We start from the raw sequence: 21983 nt of genomic DNA on the forward strand, positions 1-21983 counted from the left end.
GCTTCACCAGAACAGATGTTACCACGTCAGGAAGAGCCAGGATTCATTCAACCCTCGAGATACTAACTACTGATTATTTTTTTTCTTTTAAGTTTTTTACTTTTCTTTTAACCTCATTAAAGCTTACCCTGCTGAACTTAAGGTAGTTGCTGAGAAAAACTGCAGGGCTATAAAGGATTTTGCAGAAACAGCTGGAGGCCATGACATGGTTAAACCATCATCTGGGTTTATGTCTCTTACAGAACGTATCTTCCCAGGCTTCTCCAAATTAATTTAACTCTCTCTACACCAAAAGCAACTGAAAACCATATGTGCCAGCAACCGAGTATCCCCATTTCCCTGCCTGACTTGCAAGTTTTCTGTAAGACAAAACAGCTGGTGAAGAAGTTATTTTCACGGTCTTAAAAAGCATGCAAGAACACAGGTTGCCTTGCCCCAGTACAGAAGAGATCCTAAACAAACACCCTGCAGCATCACTGCCAGGCTGGGAAAGCTGTGAAGGTGGTGACAGCTCCAGCAGTCCTAGGGCTTACATGAATACTGGTCTACTTGGTAATCCAGCTGGGCAGTGACTGTTTAAAGGCAAAGTGCTCTTAGCCTTGGGGAGAAAAAAGCTTGGGGGCTGAGAAGGTCCTAGAAGGAGCTAGAACTGTTCCCAGTATTAAAAGCAGCAGTTTTTCCAACCACATCACTTTCCCCAGAGGGGCACAGGTGACAGCCATAATGTCACTAGGACACAGGTGTCTTAAAACTCTGCTGTATTAAGAACCAGCTGGCCGGAGCTTGTGATGAATGCCTCGTCTGACCAGACCCCTGCTTTCCAGGATAAACCTTAAAAAGGCACAGCATAGTTATTACAGCTACAGCCAGGGGTAATGGCTGATTTGAGCTGTTACCATGACCATGAATGCACCCCCACGCTGGGGAGCTGGGTTACAGATGTTAACACAAGCTATTTTTCTTCATTTCTTTGTAAGCTTTGAAAAACGTGGTCGAGGGGCATGGAAATTGTGCAGCTGTATGCCCAATTACCTAGATTTTAACTACATCCCCTGAAAACTTGCATTTGTAGTATTTTGCACGCAGGAATTTTGCACGACCAGATTTTTGCTCTCAACGAAATGCTTGTGCTGAAAAGGCAGCGCTGGACACAAGCTGACCGTGGCAGCTTCTCACTGACTCCCACCACACCAACACACTTCCGCAGCGTGTGCAGTGACCTGGAGCGAGGAGGAATGAGAATCGTTGCCTCTTCAAACCTTGGCTTCAGTGCTGAATCCCAAATGCTTGCAATGTGTCTATCCGGACCTCACCCACATCTTTTCTCTGAGATGAAACTGCTGCACACAACTCGTTTGCTATCACCCACACATCAAAAGCAGCAATTAAAAGGTAATTTGTTACGTATCGCTGTACCTTTTTTTTTTTTTTGAAGCCATCCCACCTTGTTTTTGGAGTTACTGCCTGGACACGCTGAGCTCCTGGCAGCACGAGAGCACACTGCCATCTGCCTGCTCCTTAAGAAGGCTGCAGGGCACATCACAGCGTCACAGAAGTGCAGGCAACACAGGACTTCAGCCTCAGAAGGAAATAAGAAAGGAGAAGTGGACAAGTCTGTAAGTCTGGGATAGAGGGCATGGATAGCAGGTAGGCTTGCCGCTGACTTAACTGCAGATTTTTGCCAATAGCGCAAAGCTCAGGTCAAAGAAGCAGTGGCATTTCAAATAAGTCCCTATTTACTACTTACATGTATGTCAGGACCACAGGAAGGCAGGGAATTTGCAAAGAAGCACATGCAACTTAAGTAACTGGGAAACGGTAAGATTTCACAAATAAAACAATCAGCATTTATTGTTGTATTACAAAACACTTCATATTTTGGCAATATTTTACAGTTTATCCTTTTCCTTCTTAGGGCCTGTTGAAGAGGTATGGGGGGAAAAAAGAAAAGAGGAGAAGGTTGAAATCAAGATTAAATTTTAATGTCTCACTTAAAAAAAATCCTCCCAGACTGCCCCAGTCCCTCCCACCAAAATAAAAATCTAGTTTCACTCAGTTCCACTATCCGAAGAGGCCATGGGTGAAGCGGCAGGCAAAACTCTGGCAATTTCACTATCCAACGGGTCAAGAAGACAAACAAAACATTCACAGTGGTCTTCAGTATGGTCTGTTGCGTTGATCGTTTCTGAAATCATTTCTGAAAGGGAAAGAAAAAGTTGCAAGGACATAACAAATAGTCCTTTCAGTCAAACATCTCCACACCTACTGCTGTGTACTCTGTTGTTTTTAGATAGCTTTATCCAACAGCGCTCACAAAACACACTCAGTAGGCAAACTGACTTATTTTGTCCCAAAGCTCCTATCTGTAGTTAATATTTTCATAGCACAGCTGCGCACGCACACACACACACAACGCTCTTCTCCCACAGTCCATATCTCTTTTGCAGTCCACACGCTGTACAACCAAGCAAGGGCAAAGAGGCTGCTTACCTTCCTCCCATTTTACCACCATAGCCTCCTCCCCGATCACCGCCTCTGCCACCACGTCCTCGATACCCTCTTTCTCCTCCATAGCCACCTCTCCCACGAAAATCTGGAGGAAAATGCAAATCAGCACATCAGTCAGGTTTCCCAAAAAGCTGAAGAAGTCGTTAACAATTTTAATACTACAGAAGAGACGCAGCAGTTTGAACTGATCTTCCACACACCTCCTGACGGACGTGAATCTTCTGGTCTGGGCTCACCACACTGGTTGCAGGAGTTCCTGCGAGCGAAGTTCATGTTACCACAGCCCCTAGAAAAGACAAGGATTTCCCAGACTTAGCTGCTAAGAAACTCAGAGGGCATGAAACACCACTGCCCAATTAAAATGACACTTACGGGTTAGGACAAACCCAATCACCATTTTTGGGTTCCCCACTTCTACCCTGGAAGCCCCCACCTCTTCCATATCCACCTCGTGAACCTGTAGACAAAATTATAATCAGAATAAAAGAGGGGAAGTGCCTAAGACCTATACATGAGAAAAATCTTTTAAGGATTGCCCCTGGCTTCAGAACTCAAGTGACAAACAGACTTCCCATGTGGAAGAAAGAGTAAGTGATTAAGGTAAATAGCAGGAGATCGCCTACTAGGCGAGCCACGTTAGGAACTCCGAAAGGACAGAGAGTGGGGCCAACGGCAAAAAATTGTACCACTGGAGAATTCAGCCTTCAAAAATTACTTTTTTAATCCTTCACTTATTACTAGATACCAGTTAGCTAGAAGGCTTGGGGAAAAGAACAGAAGTTTCAGGCACTGCCAAACCTCAATGGCATTTGATATCCTGAGGTTAATGTTAATGCATAGCTGAGGTACACATGCTTACATGGACAGACTTAGAATTTAGGCTGATGAGGAAAAATAAGAAGCAAGAGTAGCACAGGGTGGCCAGAAGAAGACCACAAGAATCTGCTCCACTACATACTTCTTATAAATTCTTTTTCATCAATAAAAGGAAACTTGATCAGCTTGAATTGCCAGGGGATAAATATAAAACCACCATGTGCACTAATAAAATGTCATAAAGATTTCACAATGTATGATATCAATCACAGATGGCCTGATTTAGTCACAGAACAAAAACTTAAGAAAACAACCACCCGGATTAATGCCAGCATGCATCGAACACAACCCCAGAGACAATACAGTTCTTGCTTTTTGTATCAAAAAGACCAAGAACTTTTATACCAACTAAATTTGTTGAAGATTTTTTTTTTTAAATCAGCCTACAGAACTGTCTGATTTAAAACTAAAATGTGTTGACAGCCGCCACACAAAACACGCTTCCTGTGAAATGGTAATTTATATCCAGCAGGCTACTGATAAAACTGGATTATGTAGAGAATCAGGGAAATTAATGTCTATTTAATTAAAGGAGTCAGACCTCCAACTGCTGCTCTAAGTCAGTAACAGCTGAATAATTTAACCTGCTTAATACCATCTGCAAGCATTGGAGTATCTCAAGACTGTGCTGTTCAAAGCAAACATTCACTGCTAATTCACAGCTGTCTCTGTAGAACCTGTACAGCCTCAAAGTCATTGTCATCCCTTTGTAATAAATGCTGAGCCATGATCTGGAGACTTTTCAGTTCAGAAGGAAAGCAGAGATTCTGTGCTGTGCATAGAAGATTACAGATCTCACTTAAGTTCTTAAGTTGGTTCAACTCTTATTGCTTATTGCCAGAATCCAAAAGGCCCATACACTTTGACAAATCACTGCTACAAACTTTTTTTTTTTTTTTTTTTAAACTGGAAATGGTTTAGAAAAGCATCTCATTTCGTGGAAAGGATTCTACAGATTTTAGTCTCACCTCGACGTCCACCACCTCCACCTCCCCTCATGAATTCAGGTCTTCTAGTTGCAAAAGAAACCTTGATAACATTGCCATTGAATTCTTTTCCTGTAGAAAGACAAAGTGAGAGTAAGATCAATAGACCTCCCGACAACATAGCAACTAGTTCAACAGAACAGAAGTGTTTTGCACATGCAGACTGAATTAAAACCTTTTAAGACACAGGGAATCTGGAGTCATCTCTTACTTCTGAATGCACTGGTCCAAATGTGAGATGACAAACACTAGGGTACTTAATAGTTTTTCCATAAATCAAAAGATATTTCTTTTGATTAAAATGCAATCTGCAATTTGTAATTTAACTAGATACGTAAGAATATTTTTGCTATTTTCATGGGCAGGTGCATTACAAGTCCACTTCTTTCCCCAGGTAGGGCAACAAGGCTTTTGTACAATTCAATACCCAGCACAAAAATGAAATACTCCCAAGTAAGGGAAAGACATGACTTCTTTCAATACAAGGTCTCAGTTCTTCATAGATGCAAGGTTTATTACAAAGCAAGCAGAGCTGAATGAGTATCTAATGTAGTTATATTTGACCTATCCCCCAAAACAAAAAATGAACTGTATTTTATTAGCAAAATAGCACGCCATGGCAGACTTTTATGTATTATCATTTAACACCAAGAATGGACTATGCACTTTTGTTGCTGCCCATTGTTATTAAAATTCTGTGAACACACAAGGTCACTGGAACAGGCTCTTCTTTTTTTTCCTTTTTCAAGCTTACTACCACCAAAAAAAAAACTATCATTGCAATTTCTGCATCAGGACTGATGAGTTTTATATTAATGTATTTCTGCAATCTGCTATCTTCCTCTATTGAACATATAATTAAAAAAAATATTCTCCACTGCGTGTATACAAAGCACTTGGCTCAAGATTGCTGTAACCCTTGCCAAAATCTGAAAATGCTACCACATCACTAATAATATCAATACTAACACCGTAGGAAATCCTTTCAGCTGTTAATTACAGATTACAGCTCTACAGGACTGAACAAGAAGTTACGCTCTCCTGAATGACATGAACACCAACTCATGCTTTGTGCAGGGATGACTGAGGTGTAGCAGCAAATCTAAAGTGTTTCTTTACACATTTTTGGTCTGAACCCACAACTGCTTTGCCACTGAATAAAAGAGAAATCCAGCACACACAAAACACCATGAAAATACAGTTGTCCCTAGGAAAACAAAAAGTAGCATACTGTCCCCTGTGAGGTTATTGTTTTGTTTTCTCCACTGCTTGTTAGATTCATGAATCACAAAAAGCACAACTCATCTCACTCACCATCAAACCAGTCAATTGCTGCTTTAGCAGAAGGAGGGTCATCAAAAGACACCGTTGCTTCTCCCTTCGGTTTGCCGGTATCCTTATCTGTATAAAGATTTATCATGGGTTTGCCAGTCTTTTTGTTGGTCTGAAAAGAAAGGTCATATATTTGGCAAAGGAGAAATACTGGTAAAGTCAGTTCAGAGCATAAACTGTAACGGGTAACTCTCATTAGACAGAATATCCTCTTGGAGCTAGCTTTGAGAACCAAATGCTTTTGACTGAGGGATACTGACTGACTGTTCTCCATGAAATAATGATGGGCCCCGTTTTTACAAAAATTGAGGTCAAGTGCAGGAAGCCCTCATTTAGAACTGCAGAAACAGAAGGAAGAGCCATAGGCTGAAGCATACTTGCTGAAGGAGCAGGATGCATAATGGATAGGGTGTTAAGGGTTATAAAGACTGAAAAACTGAAAGAGACACGAAGCAATCTAAATGTCACTAAGTAAGCTGGCAGCACCAGCAGCTTTTTTCAAATGAGCTGTCATCTGGGAACCCAGATAAAGATATTATTTTATTCATAACTCCCAGGGAGTCAGAGCAAGCATCTGCCTCAAATGATACAGTACATCTCCAATACACTAGCTCCACGAGCTCTCTTCCCTCTTACTAATGATTTCCCATTTCACATACCTTTATAATACCTATTTGTTTGAAATAGTCTGCCACTTGGTCTGTTGAAACATCTTCTCCAAGTCCTTGCACGAAGATGGTGTTGTTGTCAGAGTTGTCAGACTCTGTATCTATCAAAAAACAAGTTACATTTACCATACACCTTTAACATTTTAAGCTTAGATCCACACCACCCAGTAATTGTCCCTTAAATCCCAAACACAACTTGTGCGAGATAAAAGATGAGCAGAAAGCATGATTGTGAGGTTAATGTCAAACTCCAAAAAGGCCTGCACAGCACCCTCAGGTGCTGCAGTACATCAGCCCAAATATGTTCAACAGCTGAGCAGCTGTTTGCCACCCACCCAGCTTGTCCATGCAGCTGGGACATCCGAACCCACCAGAGAAGCGTATGCTTTCAATAATAAAGTTTAGCAGAAATGTTACAGCAGCAAAAAGCATTTGTTTGGCTCAACCCAATTCAAAGTTCAGCAGCAAATCCCTACTTGCTGCAACAAAAAACATCCACAGATTCACATGCGCTGTAATAAAAGGAATCTATTTTAAGACAAGCTTTAGCTAAATTGTTTGTCAACCATGGGAATCACAGCCCCATCTGTGTCTCTAGACATACATTTTAAAAGCAATGACCTAAGAGCAAAAATCCACTCACAGCCACTGCTTGCTTTCTTACCAGCATCTGATCTCTGTCCATAATCCCTCTGACCTATGAAACGGGTTAAAACAAAAAAAGAAAAAAAAAGAAAGACTATTTTTAGCAAAACGTTTTCAAGTGACTCTTTTTAAAGACAAGAAAATATTTCAAGTATGTATGCAATGCATCTAAGATCTAAAACATTAACCAGAGATTTAGAGAATATTAAGATTAAAACGTTCAACAGAGGGTGTCTGTAGGACGTTACTGTGTTCTTTAACTTGCAGCATGTAGCAGTTGCCACACTGATGCTATGCTGGTGTTATCTTGCAAATGCTGGTTATCAGACCACCAAGCAGTTTACCAAGGTGTTTTTTCCCCCTCTAAGACCTTTCTAAGAAGCATTTGTTACGACAACAACAACAAAATAAAATGAAAAAAAGAAAAAGAAAAAAAATCTGGTGAACATCACCGCCTCCACAAATTCTTTCATGCAATTGGACAAAGTAGAAATCCACCTTACTGCTAAAGGTTTGGCTATTAAAACTCATGAACACACCAGCCTCACCAAAACTCTACAATGCTTCTACGAGATAGTAACAAGATATTGGTGGCTTTTAGATTTATAAAGAATTTCCACTGAAACATTTTTGGATACTCGGCACTTACCACCATAATTTTTGAAGCCACCACGGTCACCACCACTGCAGAGGAAAAATTGAAGAAATGATTTCTTCCTTAAGTCTCTAAGCGCTGAGCCCAAGGCTCAAACTACAGTTAACTGATCACAAGTTGAGAGTTACTCTCTAGCTGCTAAAGCACCCTCCCTGTGTTCTCCTCACCAATCATTCACGTTCAAGGATTAAAATACAGAATAATCTCACAGGGTGCTGCACTGGAGAAGTGTCCTTAAGAGTCATTTAAACTAGCCCACACAGGTATCTTTGTTTCAATACTTCCTCCCATCCCCTAAACCAAAATGACTGCTATTAAGAACTGGGTTTTAAAAGGGAATCCTTATTTTCATGAATGTTAATGGGCTTTAATTGTAGGTGTAATTGCTGCTTTGGAATAATTAGTACTTTATACTTTCCTAGAAATGAGAAGAGTTAAAGTTAATTAACCTCCATCGTTAGGCATTTATATACTGGGGGCAAATCAGCAGCATCAGCCATTCTCTGAGAAAGGGTCTGGGGGGAGCTGCTGCACGATTAGCCCATTACAGAGGTGTGTGCATGTGAGCTTCAAAAGCAGAGGCCATCAAGTTTTAATTCATTCATTCTGCAACCTGCGGCACAAAACGTAGACCAAGTTAAGAGATTAGACACATCAATTTTCAAAGGTTAGGAGGGGGAGCTGGAACAGGATGTTACGCCTCCGATTATGTGCATGAAAATAAACCCTCGCTCTTTAAGATGTAAATATTTGCGCAGGTAGGAACTTTCACAACAGCGATTTTAATTGCATCCGTGCTATGAATACAATGCAATCGATATTCAAAACCTTCAGGAAAAATACAACCACTGGATTTTTTTGGAAAGTCAATAAGCAAGTGTCACAAAGACCACCTCGCACAGCTGCCTGCCCTCCCCTGTGTGGAAGACACAGCTGCCAGCCAAAAATTGGGCAGGTTCACCTGCCACCAGCCCTGGCAGCTTTCATGCTCAGACACTGCAATAAAGCCAGCCCAAGCTCAAACCCCGAGGCAGGGGGCTGTCTCCAAGCCCCAGGAATTTTGTTCTGGAAGTAATGCACGGGTATGAGCAGCATCTCCAGCAACGAGCTTGACAGCTAGAAGGTGCTCCAGGTTTTAATTCCATCTGCCAGCTCTTGGGGGTCCTGACACAGGACACTGGTATCCCAGCAAAAGGCAATGAAATAAAACTGAATTTCTGCTGCCAATTTGTAATTTATACTCCACGGAAAAAATCTAAATGCTAAATTGCCTTGTTGTGTCTTCTGCCACCTTCAGTTCAGTTAAAGAAAATGTCATTATAACCCAACAATTTTCAGTAGGACACCTGCTTTTCTAAAATTTTAACACAGAAATAAGACACAACAGTCAATACGTCAACCATAGAAACGATATCAAAGCTTTCAAGCCCTTGATTATGGTCCCAATTCACTGGGACAGCATTATCCAGCACACGTATGTTTTGTTTTGAAAGTGTACAGCAGCACAGACATAAATTTTAAAAACAAAACCCAACAATCTAAAAACACGGAGAAAGTCCATGACCAATACAGCCAAGATGTTCCAGGACGTGAGGATTTTACTTCAGATGCTGAGGTAAAACGTGTGCACCATGACTCAGAAGCGATGGAGCTGGATATATACAATGCACAGGCAGTTGTAGCCTAAAGCCTCATTTAACTTTGCAATACATATTCTGTGCCTTGGATTGCAAGCGTTAGTGCAATCCAATGCTTTTCAATTACTGTTTTTTAATTAAAGGCTGTAGAAATATGTTTTTGCCCACATGTGCTTCAGCAGATTATCTCCTGCTCAGTCTCCCACGACTGACCCAACCAAAATCTGCAGCCGTTCAGCAGCAGATACGCTCACTGACGGGTGAGTGCCTTCCTCCACTTCGGAGTCCCTGCCCACGTGCACTTTATAACAAGGCTGCAGTGTGTTACACACATGGGAGTGCAGGGCAAAGCTTCCTAAGATCCTCGGGAGGCGTGCAGACCTGCTGCAGGAACTGAAATCAAACAGATGAGCTGATAGGCAGCCTCGCATCTTCCCCTCTCCGAGACCTGAAGCGTAAGCCTCAGTGTCAGGAACTGAGCCACTTTCAGAAGATGTGGAACGTTTAATTTCAGCATTTCACAGTCTCTTGCTTCATCCGTCTGGCACACAGATCAAACATATGACTGACCAGATGCAGTTTGGGGTTTTAGCACTCAACGCAAGGATCACAAACAAGTTGCTAAGACTCAGCAAGACCACCACCAAAGGTAAAACAGAAGAGAACTGGAGCAGCCAGAGAGTGTACGTGACACCATTCACGGTGGTAAAACTTACTGCTATGAAAAATATTATCAGCTGCTCTTCCATACTTGGTCACACATCTAAACATCATCTACTTGAGTGTAAATGCAGTTCACCTGAACACTGCTTACCTCAGCTGGGAGCAATTCAAATTACAGGCTCGGTTACATGGAAAGCTCAACGCTACGCAGACAAATGATACACAGAAGTGATCAGATATTGGCAGCAGCAGCACTAACAATTCAGGAACCAAATTTTCACCTCTGACGTGTATCTATGCCTCATCAAGTGCGTGGGAGTTACATGTAAGGATGTGATTTTGCAAACAAGAAAGGAATGCTTAGAGCACTCCTTGTGAAGTCACCGGCAGATGGCTTTTTCTGCTGCCCGTATTTATTGCCTCTGCTCATGTTTCCCCAAAGCCTATATGTGCTTGAGCTTAGCCTCTTACAAGTTAAACATTGATTTGAACACAAACCACCCCATTATAAAAACCTTGTGCGTTATGCTGGAGTTTCTTGATACCGCAGCAAGCTAACTCCCACTCGGAATGGCTAATATAGCAATTAAGCTGCGTAAGTAATTCCTGTTTATAGTGCAGATCTGGAAAAGAACAAAATCTGCGTTGAGCAAAGTTAGCCATACCCCAGAATGTGGTCATCAAAATTCTTTTTGAAACTGCACCAATGTAATTTCACTAACAAATTCACGAGCAAATTCAATGGCAAAGCTGCTCCCGTTTGGTCCAGACTCTAACAGAAGGGCGCTTGCGTGGGTACAGGTACTCGACTGGCTGAATGGCTCTTCTGAGGTGGGAGAGAACAGCCCTGCTTTGTATTGCTACTGGATTTCCCACTTGCATGCTTAATCAAAACAATTCAGTCCCATAACCACAATTAGCAATTAATTCCTCATTTTTTAGATGAGGACTAAGAAGAAGAAGAAAAAGACTTGTTCTACAAGGGAACAACCTGGTGTAACCGCTTTCTAACCCTAACAACTCAAAGAGGAGCCTCTTCTATTACGGGTTAAAGAAAATGATTTTGTTTCTTAGCCAAAAATGTGACTTTTTGAGATCATCAATTTTCAAAGCTTCAAAATGAAAGGGCAGAAAAATCGAGTACTAGATTCCCAAAAGATGTAATTTAAGATCATTCAAAAAATCTGAAGAATACTTTTGAAACCCCCAGTTACTAAGATTAATAAGTGAACAGCTGACATATGAAAATAATTATTCTCTATCATCATATCAGCTAGGGAAACTGCAAAGCAATTTCTCAAGATATTCTTCTCAGTGCTGCATGACTTTGAACAGGCACAGAAGAAAAATGAGTGCAGAAAGCGTTCGCTACAGTGTGCATGCAGGTCATTCTAGTTTTCAGAATAATGATTCACACCTTAACTTTACCAAATGTATTTTAAAATATTTGATAAAGGGTACTCATAGAAATGTGAGCTCTCAACATTTAAAAATGCTAATTTGATTTTACCCCAAATCTTCCAGCATTTTTTGCACTGCCAGACTCTCTGAGAGATACACAGGGTAAGCTTCTATGGGCTTATTGGAGCTGGCAAGAATCCTGCAATAAAACAAATGTCCAACCAGTGCCCAAAGTCTCTGATTTCACTAGTGCAGGACAGCAACGTGCCAGCAACCAAACGCCTTTGAACAGGATGCGTTCATTGCCCAGCACCACAGACTAAATTAGGCAATACAGCTGTGAGAACACCAGTGACTGGGTAACGCTTACTGATGAACAAGCTGCAGCAAGTTTCCCCTGCTTTTCATCACAAGGGAAGACAATTTTTATTGCTAGCTGGCACAAAAGAGATTCATCTGCTAAGATCTCAAATCAGCTATTAGTCTTTTTCATAAAGTCCAGGAACAAGAAATGAAAAAAATCGAAACCAAGCACTATATCATTTGAGAAGTCTGTTTAGGTGATTTAGAAATATCGATTTTGTGTGTTGACAGTACTCGTTTACACATTAGTTTCTAATCATAAAAATCAAAGCCTATTTTACTACAACAGTGCAAACATCTCTGTAGATGAGATTGTTAGATAGATATTTCCTAATGGCTATGGAATTTCCACAATTTAAACATCAAAATACAATCAAAGTTAAAAAAAAAAATGAAGTTCTTGGAGTTAGAATTGACATTCCTATACAAGCTGTCCTTAGGAAAAAAAAAAAACAAAACCCAAAGAAACAAAACCAAAAAACTGCCCTGAAACTCCACATTTTCACAGGACCAAACACGATTTCTTACCCGATCTTAGCTTCCCCTCGACCACAGCTTGCTATATAATTTAACCTTTTACCCTTTTCCAATAAGCATATGACTTATGTAAAATACATTTGTTAAAAGCAGAATCCCCAATTACAATTGTGCAAAAAGACTGAAAAAACACTGACAGTCCTTTAGTTTCATAAAAAAATTCAATGCAAATGGCATTAAAGACTGCGTCGTTTAACAGAAGCAGAAAGACTTCACAATAAATATCTCTAACGTCTTCCCACTTCCATCGAGATCCCCCCATCTCTCCATTCACACCTTCACTCTTTTCCTTCTTTGGGCTTTCAAGTCCAGTGATGTACTATTATCCACGTGGACGCGTGAACAAAAATTTTCTTTCATTTTGGAAAAATACGGTAAGAGGCTTTATTTTCACAGACATTAATTTATCTTATTTTCGTCTTGCACAGACAGAGGTTTGTTTCAAAGCAATCAAGCCTACCAAATGTTTTTTGAAGCTCACATTTATTTCTCCTATTGGAAAGGGCATAGGGATATGAAAAGACCTCATCCATGGTTTAAAAACAAATGTTCAGGTTTAACTGTAAATGAACTTAGAAATTATTTAGCTAGTTAAGTTTACATTAATATTAAAAATTGCTGTGTTTTTATATAAGTAACTGCTACCATGTCTAATTAAAAGAGGTAATGGTCCACCTACGTAATCCAAATAGCAAACCATGAAGTACCATCTGGGACAACCTTAGGAGAAAGCAAACTTTAAATGTGGTTTAAAAAGAAGTATTTTTTAAAGTAATTTAGTCTTAACATGCTGTTGGATTACTTTATTTTAATTAGATCAGCTCACATGAATGGCACTGTATACTTAATGTGCTTTATCTGGAGTTTATGCAATAACCCAGAGTTGTGCAGTCTGCTAAAGGGAAAGTGATGTTGGCAAGCAACGCTGCAAAGCTCACTGGAAGCCTCAAAATTCTTCCTTTGTATGAATGAACACTCTGCATCCCACAGCCATAACACGGAGGTACATAATTAACTGTCACAATCGGCTACATTTTAAGAAATAGCCATGTAATTTGTCCTAATTCAATAGGATTAAAACAAAGGTTCCAGTCTCTCGGACCTACGAGTGAAAAAAAGTCTACAAGCACAAAATTTAGTATGTGCATAAATCTTCTTTACAGGGCAGGGCCTAGGTCAATGGCAGACGGGGAAACAGAAATGTAAGCATTAAAAATTCACCTAAAATAAATGGGTTTATACTGACAGCTAAACCAATAAAAAAAGCTGTATTTTAATTAAAGATTAGAACTGAAAAAAAAAAGAAGTAAAGAAAAAACAATGTTACTAGAGTAAATCAAAAGATAAACTTTTGATTAAAAAAATATTTAGGAAGCAGAAAGATAATTATCTAACCTTACTGTAATGATTTGTCACCATAAAGTCAAAATACCTCCCTGCCGAAAAGTTAGCTGCTTTAGCCATGAATTTTATAAAACCGTCTCAAACCCTGTCTGCTGGTTTTCTCAATATTTAAAAAAAGAATATCATAGGTTTTAAATATCCTATTTCAAGTGATGGGTTCTGGCAGTTCTTTTATTGCAACTAATGTAATATAATATATAGCTATGTGTCATAAAAATCAAATACTTTGGTCTCAATCTGTCTGAATGTAAATGCTTTTCTCGGGCAAAATGCATTTCTGCTCAGTGCAGGAAGGCTTAGCTTTAGAAACCAACTACCTTCCATTTTTGGAAATCTAAATCAAGTTAGGAATAATAATAAAATTTAAAAACAGCTAAATAATAAGATAGAAGGGTAAAGAACTGCAGGCACTGAAATGAGATTACTTACCTATATCCAGACATATGACCTCTTCCATCCATGTCATAGCCCCCTCTACCTCCTCCCTGTGACCCGCCATATCCTCTATTATCTTCTCCATACCTACTCTTTTCACGACGATCATCTGAAGGGGAACAAAAAGACAAAACATGAGTAAGTTGCAGTGCAAATGGCAGCCCTACAAAATTCCTGCCCTACAATTTGTTTTCCTTAAGTCTGACACTTTCTAGATATAAGTGGCAATTTCTAAATATCACAGTTCCATTATCTACTCCAGGGAGTAATGGAGCAAAGTCTGATTTTGCTCCAGTTACATTCCTTGGCTTCCAGCACCACACATTATCTCAAAAAGCAAACACCGTCTATTTTAATTTTCATATCACTACTACATTTTCCAAATTTTTAACACATATTGTCTAAAATATACTTTTCATTATACTTCCACTTCGCCTTCCTAGTTTGCAAAAGAAACCACTGAAGGCAGAACAAGGATGAGTGTGGGCCCAGCTGCTTGTGTCAAGATTTTGCAGAAAAAGGTCAGTCTTACAATTCTCATTTCTGTCTATCTCAGAATTCACCAATACAGCATAAAGCTGGAATGTGAGGTAGAAAAGCTTGTCATGACCGATCAAGACATGTCATCTTCACACAAGAAAAAGGTGCAAAATAATTTATAAGAAAATTTCACCTAGAGCTTTAGAACTCAAGAGACATGAACTCTGCAAGGATGCCTCCAACAAATGCAACCACAACACTTTCAGGGCCCCAGCAGTTTTTCATCTCCACATAACATTTTGAAAGTCTTAACAAACAGAACATTCCCCAAGAATACCAACATGGAAAAAAGAGCTTTTCACTATTCATCAAGTTATCAGTTGGATTTTCTTCCGCAGACAATTTCACAGTGTTTCTGTTCAATTTTACTAGCCAATATTGAATTCAACCTCTGAATTTTACCTTGGCTGTTGTGGCTATAGCTTCCCTTCTGAGACTGGTAGGATTGCTGGGAGTGGCCATATGAGCTTTGGTGCTGGTTATAGCCTGACTTTTGGTCATATGAGCTCTGGTGGCCATACCCCGACTGCTGGTCGTATGAGCCCTGGTGGCCATAGCCCGACTGCTGGTCGTATGAGCTTGACTGCTGGTCATAAGAGTCTTGGTTTTGTCCATAGCTTGACTGCTGGTCATAAGAGCTTTGGTGCTGACCATAGTTTGACTTTTGTTCATAAGAGCCTCTTCCACTTAAAATAAACAGAATGTGTATTAATAGCTAAATGTTCACAGAATAGAGAGCAAAGTAATGGCTGAAAACACATAACATTGCTAAAAAACTCCTAGTCACAGTTACCTTCCAAGTCATTACTGGCATATTGAAATGAAAATGCTGTACATTTCACCTCTGTTGGGACGTATCTGGCTTCCAGTAAAACCAAGAGAGAAAAGCATGTATTACTATCACTTTCAAGACGTCCTCAATTTCCACTGCACATGAAACTTAACAGCAGTGCTCCCTTTACATGTTCCAGTACAAGGTTGGCTCCCCAGTCGCGTGACAACAGCTGATGCAAAGCCAATGACCCACAGAACACCAAACCCTCTCCTACAGAGCAGTAGGGAAGACACAGGCTGCTCACACTGTATTGTGCAGCTGCTACTTCCAGTCTACAAAAAGCCCTCAAAACTTTGCGTTACTGAACTGCACCCTATCTTCTGGTGTTCCACCATTTTGCCAAGAACTTATTCTAACTGTAGTGATGTCCTCTAACAAACTTGCAGTTCTTCCCATTTTAGTGCCATCTGTATATATTATCCAACCAGCTTTTACCAGAAACATTGACCTCTTGGATATTATAACCCAACGTGCCTCGAAGTTCTAAGAGGGAGTCATCAATAACTCTTCTCTGACTATGTTATTTAATCAACTTTACAGCAACCACAAGAAAACCTCACCTACACCACATGTCCCTAGGCTACTTCCTAATTCAGCATGCAAGGTAGAAGCAGAAGTATTTTGAAAAACTAGATATGCAAGGCAATTATTGTTCCAGTTAGGTTACACTGTCATAGCAATAGATTGCATAAATTTATGAGAAATAAATTGTATCCATGGAACACTGACTGTTACTCATCTTTTTGTTTTCCCCCAGGTGCTTCATTGCAGCTTAACTGTATTACCTTTCCAGTAACTGAAATTAATCACTGACCTGTCACCCTTTCTTCTCTTCCTCCTCCCTTCTCTCACCTTTTTTCAAAAAATGAGGCACCACATTTGTCATTCTCAAGTCTTTATCAATCTTAGCTGCTCCCCAAAATGCCTCAGAAAACCAACCAAACAAAAAGCTAAAAGCCTACAGGAAGTTTCCAGCAGCTTTTCAAAGAACTCTAAGATGAAATCCATTCGCACCAACCAATCTCAAACTATCCCATGTAACTAAATACTCGTGTAACCTGCTCTCTCCCAGTTCTAGCCTAGATCTTACCTTCAACGTCACTAATCCCAGTAACAAAGAGATTGCTAAGACTTTGTTTATATCTTAATTTCAAAAAAAGACAGAAAGACAGGCTCCTTTAGCTTTTTCACCATCACCAACAACAGAAGCCATCACTGAGAGCCTCCACTATTTGCAGTTTTTCCTTCCTCCCTTCCCTCAGGAAGCGAGAGCTACGATTTTGTGATCATCCTCTCCAAAGCTATCATTTTTACCATCCCAGTTTCTCCTTATTTGTTACAACCATACATAAAACAGTTTCCCTCCAATTTCTATTTTAATTTTCCTGGTCAAAACCAACTGTTTTGGAGAATCTACGCCCTACTGCAGTGTTTTTCCACCGGATGTCCTACAGAGCTAAAAACCACGTTATTGCCTAGTCTTGTGTATGTTTGTACAACTCTTAAAAATTCTCAGGAAACAAAGCAAAGATAACCAAAACTTAACCATGTACCTGCCTTCCTTTGAGATGTGCAAAGGACACTCTACTCTGAGTGACATCACCTACAGTTCAGATTAAAATCGTGCTTGTTTATATTAAGATGTTTGGCAATAACAACTACAAAACCAGAAACCAAGTACTGGTTTGCTGAAGTCCGGATTGTTATATAAACCTTGCAAAACAAAGTAAGAATTTTTGGACCATGAACACAGGAATGAGCTTTAGTGCGTACAGTGTATTTTAATAGGCCACTTGAGCCTCATTAAAGAACTACCGTAAGACGTGACCTTAGAGTGTAAACATGGAGCTTGCAAATTACACAATAAAGGTATTCTAGCACCAAGTGGCCTTTTAACTCATTATGGGAAGCTGGACTGTGTTTTCCAGGATATTTTCAAAGCTGCATTATTAATCCCCCTGAAACTAATTTGAGTACAACATTTAAGAAATAAAATACATTTTTAACTGTGTAAAGTACTGAACTAAGTGCAGTAATCCCACTTCTGTTCATTATAAAGCTCTTAAAAGTGGGAATTTTCAGATGTTTGTTGGTTGTTCTGTTGTTTGCTTTTTATTTTAGCAACTGTAGCTGGAAACTTCTTATAGTTCTAGTTAGGAACGCACAACTATTAGACAGTAGTTTAAGCAAATATTGCTTAAGCTTCCTTACCCTCTGGACGACCCCTTCTGCTGTCCCTGACTGCTGTAAGACTGCTGGTTGTATGAGCTCTGATTCTGATTATCATAACCGGATTCATCATCATACCCCTGGGAATCTTGTCCATAACCTGAAAATCAAGGAAAAAAAATTTTCAGCAAATATTCACCTTTTAATTACTGCCAATGAATGTAACAAGCTAGCCAAACCTGTTTGATTTTGTCCATAGTTCCCATGATAGTTTCCATAGTTCTGTCCATAGGAGGAATTGTCTCCACTCTGCCCATAACCAGAATATCCCTGTAATTTAAATAACGTATTCAAATAAGTGCAAATTCCACAGCAGGTAATTGCAGTTTTTCTTTGCTAGACACGACTGCAAACAACAAGCACAAACTGAGAACATTTCTTACCAGCCCTGACATGGCCAGGAACAAATTTTTATTTTACTCAAACATCTGCTTTGAAAGACACGATGACTTTTCTCAACTTACCTGTGTTTGTCCGTAACTTTGACTGCCCTGATTGCCATAGGAGGAATAGCTGGAAGAGAAAAACACAGCTAGTAAGCTTTTACAGCACTGGAAAATGAAGGCACTTTGGGTGTTATTTTAAGTTTCTTTTCATTTTGAAAAGAGGTGTTTCATCTGAGTCCTGCAGTTTTAGGCATATTAGAAAAGCATCAGTATGGTTGCCACAGCTAATTGGCAGAGCTATAAGCACTTATTTTAATTTCTGCTGTGTTTCAAGTGTAAATTTAAAATACTTGAAAGTTGGGCTTACTACAATTTGATAGGTTCTTACGAATCACAGAAAATTGTATCATACATACCCATGGCATTTTAACTTTTTCAGTACATTCTCATAAAGTTAATTTTATTTCAGTCAGTTGCTGTCAATTTGGTGTTTGCTGGACAATTTGACATCACCACCATCAAAAACCGCACTAGCTTTCGATTATACTTACTCATTATTCTGCCAATTTAAGGTTTCATGAACTTACAGAAGAATCATGTGCTGAAACTCACATCAAACTCAGATATAAACTCAAACTCACATACTGCCAGATGCACAGAACCCGATCACTTTCCTTAGCACAGTCAGTATTATCCATGAATCTCATGCTTCTGTAAGAACACTTCTCTTTTACTGATTAAAATACAACCTCACCCCAAAAATCTTACAGCTATTTTTAAATGGCTTTTAAATTACACTATTATGAACAGTTTTCAAAGTTTGTTTGTTTGTTTTTGTTTTGTTTTTTATATAAAAAAAGTCCCTCTACTGGGCAAGTCAAATATTAACGTGGCCATCACCTTTATGCTTGTATAAACTTTGACTAATACCTCAGTGAGCAGCTTAAGGCAGACGTATGAAAATATTTCTCTATATCCATGACATTTCAAAAGTTCTTCTTATTAAAAGATAGCCTTCCATTTCAACCCTCCTTGTTTTCTTCCCTTCAGGAACATCAACTTTTCTCTGTTTTATAAGGATTCTTAATAAAGGCCCAAGGCTACAAGCTTTCTACAACTGTTCCTGTCAAAAATGTTATCAACACCATATCACACTCCAAGATTCAAATGCCTTGCTGGGAATCCTAAATTGCCTTTATTTTGCACATTTAATTGCCAAGAGAAAGAAACAAACAAAAATACCATACCTCTGCTGGCCCCCGGACTGACTGTAACTTCCCGAATCTAGAAGAAGAAGAAGTAGAGACATGTTGAGAACTTCCAATTAATACTTTATTCCTCTACTTAATATAAAAGGAAGAATTTGGGGGAGAGGAAGGAAGGTGTAGACACTAGACAACGCAGGTACTTTCCCAGCAGAATCTGAGAGCTGCTTCTGGCCAGCAGATGAGAAATCCTGATGGGGAGAAGGGGAGCACAGCGTGGGGGGGTACAAATGCTTTGAACTTCTCTCTGTGAAGCATCTGGATTCCATTTTCGTGGTGCATCCTCAGATTCAGGACTGCACAACCCCCTCTAATGGCTACTGAATACAGTCCCATCAGCAAGGCTCAGAATGCAGCTGCTTAATTAATCAAGCAAAGCTAAGTAGGCCAGGCCCACCCCATTGAAGGCACCCTACAAAAGCTCTGCCTAGCACAGAGACAGAATCTGGAGATGACATTTCCCTTGCTGATAGCCCCAACCACGCAAGAATTAATTCATTTACATACAGCTTGTCCAGACAGGTATTACAGAGGTTATTGCCAATTAATCTAAACATCAGATATCATGGAAATGGATTCTTGAAAGACAAACACACTGGAAGAATATGGATTTCAGAATACAATTTCAAGTAAGAAAAAAGAAAAATCACTGAAATTGATTTGAAGTATGGCATCTAACCTGTAAAAGCTATCAATGTCACAAAAACAAACACGCAAACTAATACCTAAGCTGGAACTCAGTTCCTAAATATGCTGCTTTGCCTTTATTGATTTAGCTTACCACATTTTGTCTTGTTAATGGCAGAAAGACAGATTCCCTGGCTTCTGTAAAAAATTCAAATTTCTGAGTACTAAGAGCTGTCTCAGCACCAAGGGAAGCACCAAGCCCTACAGACTGTCTCCCCAGCTGGCCACACGTGCCAGGAGTGGGGCCGTAGCACCCACACGCTTTGCTCCACCACCTTCAGGCCCTTCGGGTGCAGATCTCCAGAGCGGGCTCCAGCACTTCATGGCCACGGCCTCCCAGCCACACGGCCTCTGCTGGCCTTGCTGCTCTGTGCAGGTGCCTCAAATCCTGACCTTTACGCTTGAAGTTTCCATCTTCTGGTCAAAACCCAGCACCGGGTTCTCTCTGCCAGTACTGTCAGTCTGGAAACAGCCTCGGGATGCTCCTGGTCCTTCTGAATCACCCCAAGAAGCGGTACAAACATTGGGGTACCACAGTCTAAGAACGGATGCCAAGAACTGGTTTTAGTCTTTCCCCTCTCTCTTTCCCTATATCTAACCACTACACCTGGAATTGCCTAAAAAGCTGAAGCTGAGGGTGAATTCCAGTTCAGGATGAATGCCATAAGCCATACACAAACAGCTACAACCATTCTGCAACGAAAACACACACCAAATCGCCCCAAATCTGCTCAGTGTACCTCCCTCCCCTGCTCATAACCCCACTCCTGCCAGTGTCTACTCACACGTGTACAGGGCAGGTCAGAAATTTTTTGTTATTTCCATTTGAACGATAACAAAGCTTCCCATTAAATATGTTGCAGCATTTAAAAATGCCTCACTTAAAATTTATATGCCATTAATGGTGCTAATTAAAGCAAAGAACACGAGGGGTCATCTCAGGAAGAATTCCTGAGGAAGGACGTAACTTCCTCCGAACTACAGCAGTGCAGTTCATCCCCGCAGCTTCTCCCTCACCAACTTGTGCCAAAACACAGCGTTTTGGAAGGAGACTGAAAGCCACCAGATAAGGAGCCCGTAAAATATGAATACATAGAAGCGGAGGAATTTCCTCTATTTATGCATTTTTGTGCGTGCCAAGCAGCCTTTCTCAGAGTGCTCCCCGGCCTCCTGAGGGGTTCATTCTGGTGGGCTCAGGAACCTCACAGTAGCTCTGCAAACCGCATTTTTTGCTGGAAAATGACGGATCTGGGGGCATCTTCCCTGAAAGCAGCCAAAGTTCAGAGAGAAAGGTGCTGGGAAGGAGGGAGGGGCACAGCAGAGCCCCTCCTCACACAGCCCTGGAGCCACATCCCAATTAAAACACGGTAATTGGGGGGGGGGGGGGTGTCAAAATTTGGGGGGGGGGCAGGTTCTGAGGGGGGCTGGAAGCCACCCACCCCTCACTCCCCCGCCCCTGGCAGAAAGGGGGCGTGGCCTCGCAGAGCCCCGCCCCCATTGGGAAAAGAGGGCGTGGCCACCCCATGCCCCGCCCTATGAGAAAAGGGGGCGTGTCCACACTGACCCCCCCGTGGAGTGGGCGTGGCCTCCACAAAAGGGGCGTGGCCTCCGGGCGCCATCAGGGGGGCGTGGCCCCTCCCGCATCCCCCCCTCCCCCCCACCCCCTCCCTCACCCCGCGGCGCCCTCTCCGCTCCCCCCCCCTCATTTTCTCCCCCCTCCCTCCCGGGAGGCTCAGGCCCCGCCCCCCCCGCGCTTGCCCCGCGGCACCCACCCGAGGCCATGGCGGCGGCGGCGGCAGCAGCGGGAGGAGGGGGGGGGGGGCAGTGACCGAGCGCCGCGCCGGCCGCGCGCGCACTGAGGCCCCCGCAGCTCGCGCGGACTGCGGGGCCCGGCAGCCAATGGCAGCGCGCGGCCACTCCCACCCGAGGGG

General features: G+C 41.3%; 1 protein-coding gene across 2 annotated transcripts; it reads right to left on the minus strand.

Annotated features, from left to right (window-relative positions):
• Nucleotides 1-1824: 1824 nt before the first annotated feature.
• Nucleotides 1825-21958, minus strand: TAF15 (TATA-box binding protein associated factor 15). Of its 2 annotated transcripts, none has more exons than XM_027472070.3 (16): nt 21825-21958; nt 19348-19384; nt 18179-18227; nt 17894-17984; nt 17697-17814; nt 15053-15336; nt 14105-14219; nt 7665-7699; nt 7014-7067; nt 6362-6471; nt 5685-5814; nt 4353-4442; nt 2881-2965; nt 2709-2794; nt 2491-2593; nt 1825-2197 (listed from the first exon to the last, which is right to left on the minus strand). In XM_027472070.3, the coding sequence occupies exons 1-16, from the start codon at nt 21832-21834 to the stop codon at nt 2158-2160; spliced, it is 1437 nt and encodes a 478-aa protein (XP_027327871.1). In that variant the 5' UTR covers nt 21835-21958; the 3' UTR covers nt 1825-2157. The 2 variants fall into 2 exon arrangements, with proteins under 2 accessions (XP_027327871.1, XP_027327872.1); XM_027472071.3 differs by having other exon boundaries at nt 7035-7067; nt 21825-21957.
• Between the last annotated feature and the right edge of the window lie 25 nt (nt 21959-21983).

This window comes from Anas platyrhynchos, chromosome 20, assembly GCF_047663525.1.
Source record: "Anas platyrhynchos isolate ZD024472 breed Pekin duck chromosome 20, IASCAAS_PekinDuck_T2T, whole genome shotgun sequence".
NCBI lineage: Eukaryota > Metazoa > Chordata > Aves > Anseriformes > Anatidae > Anas > Anas platyrhynchos.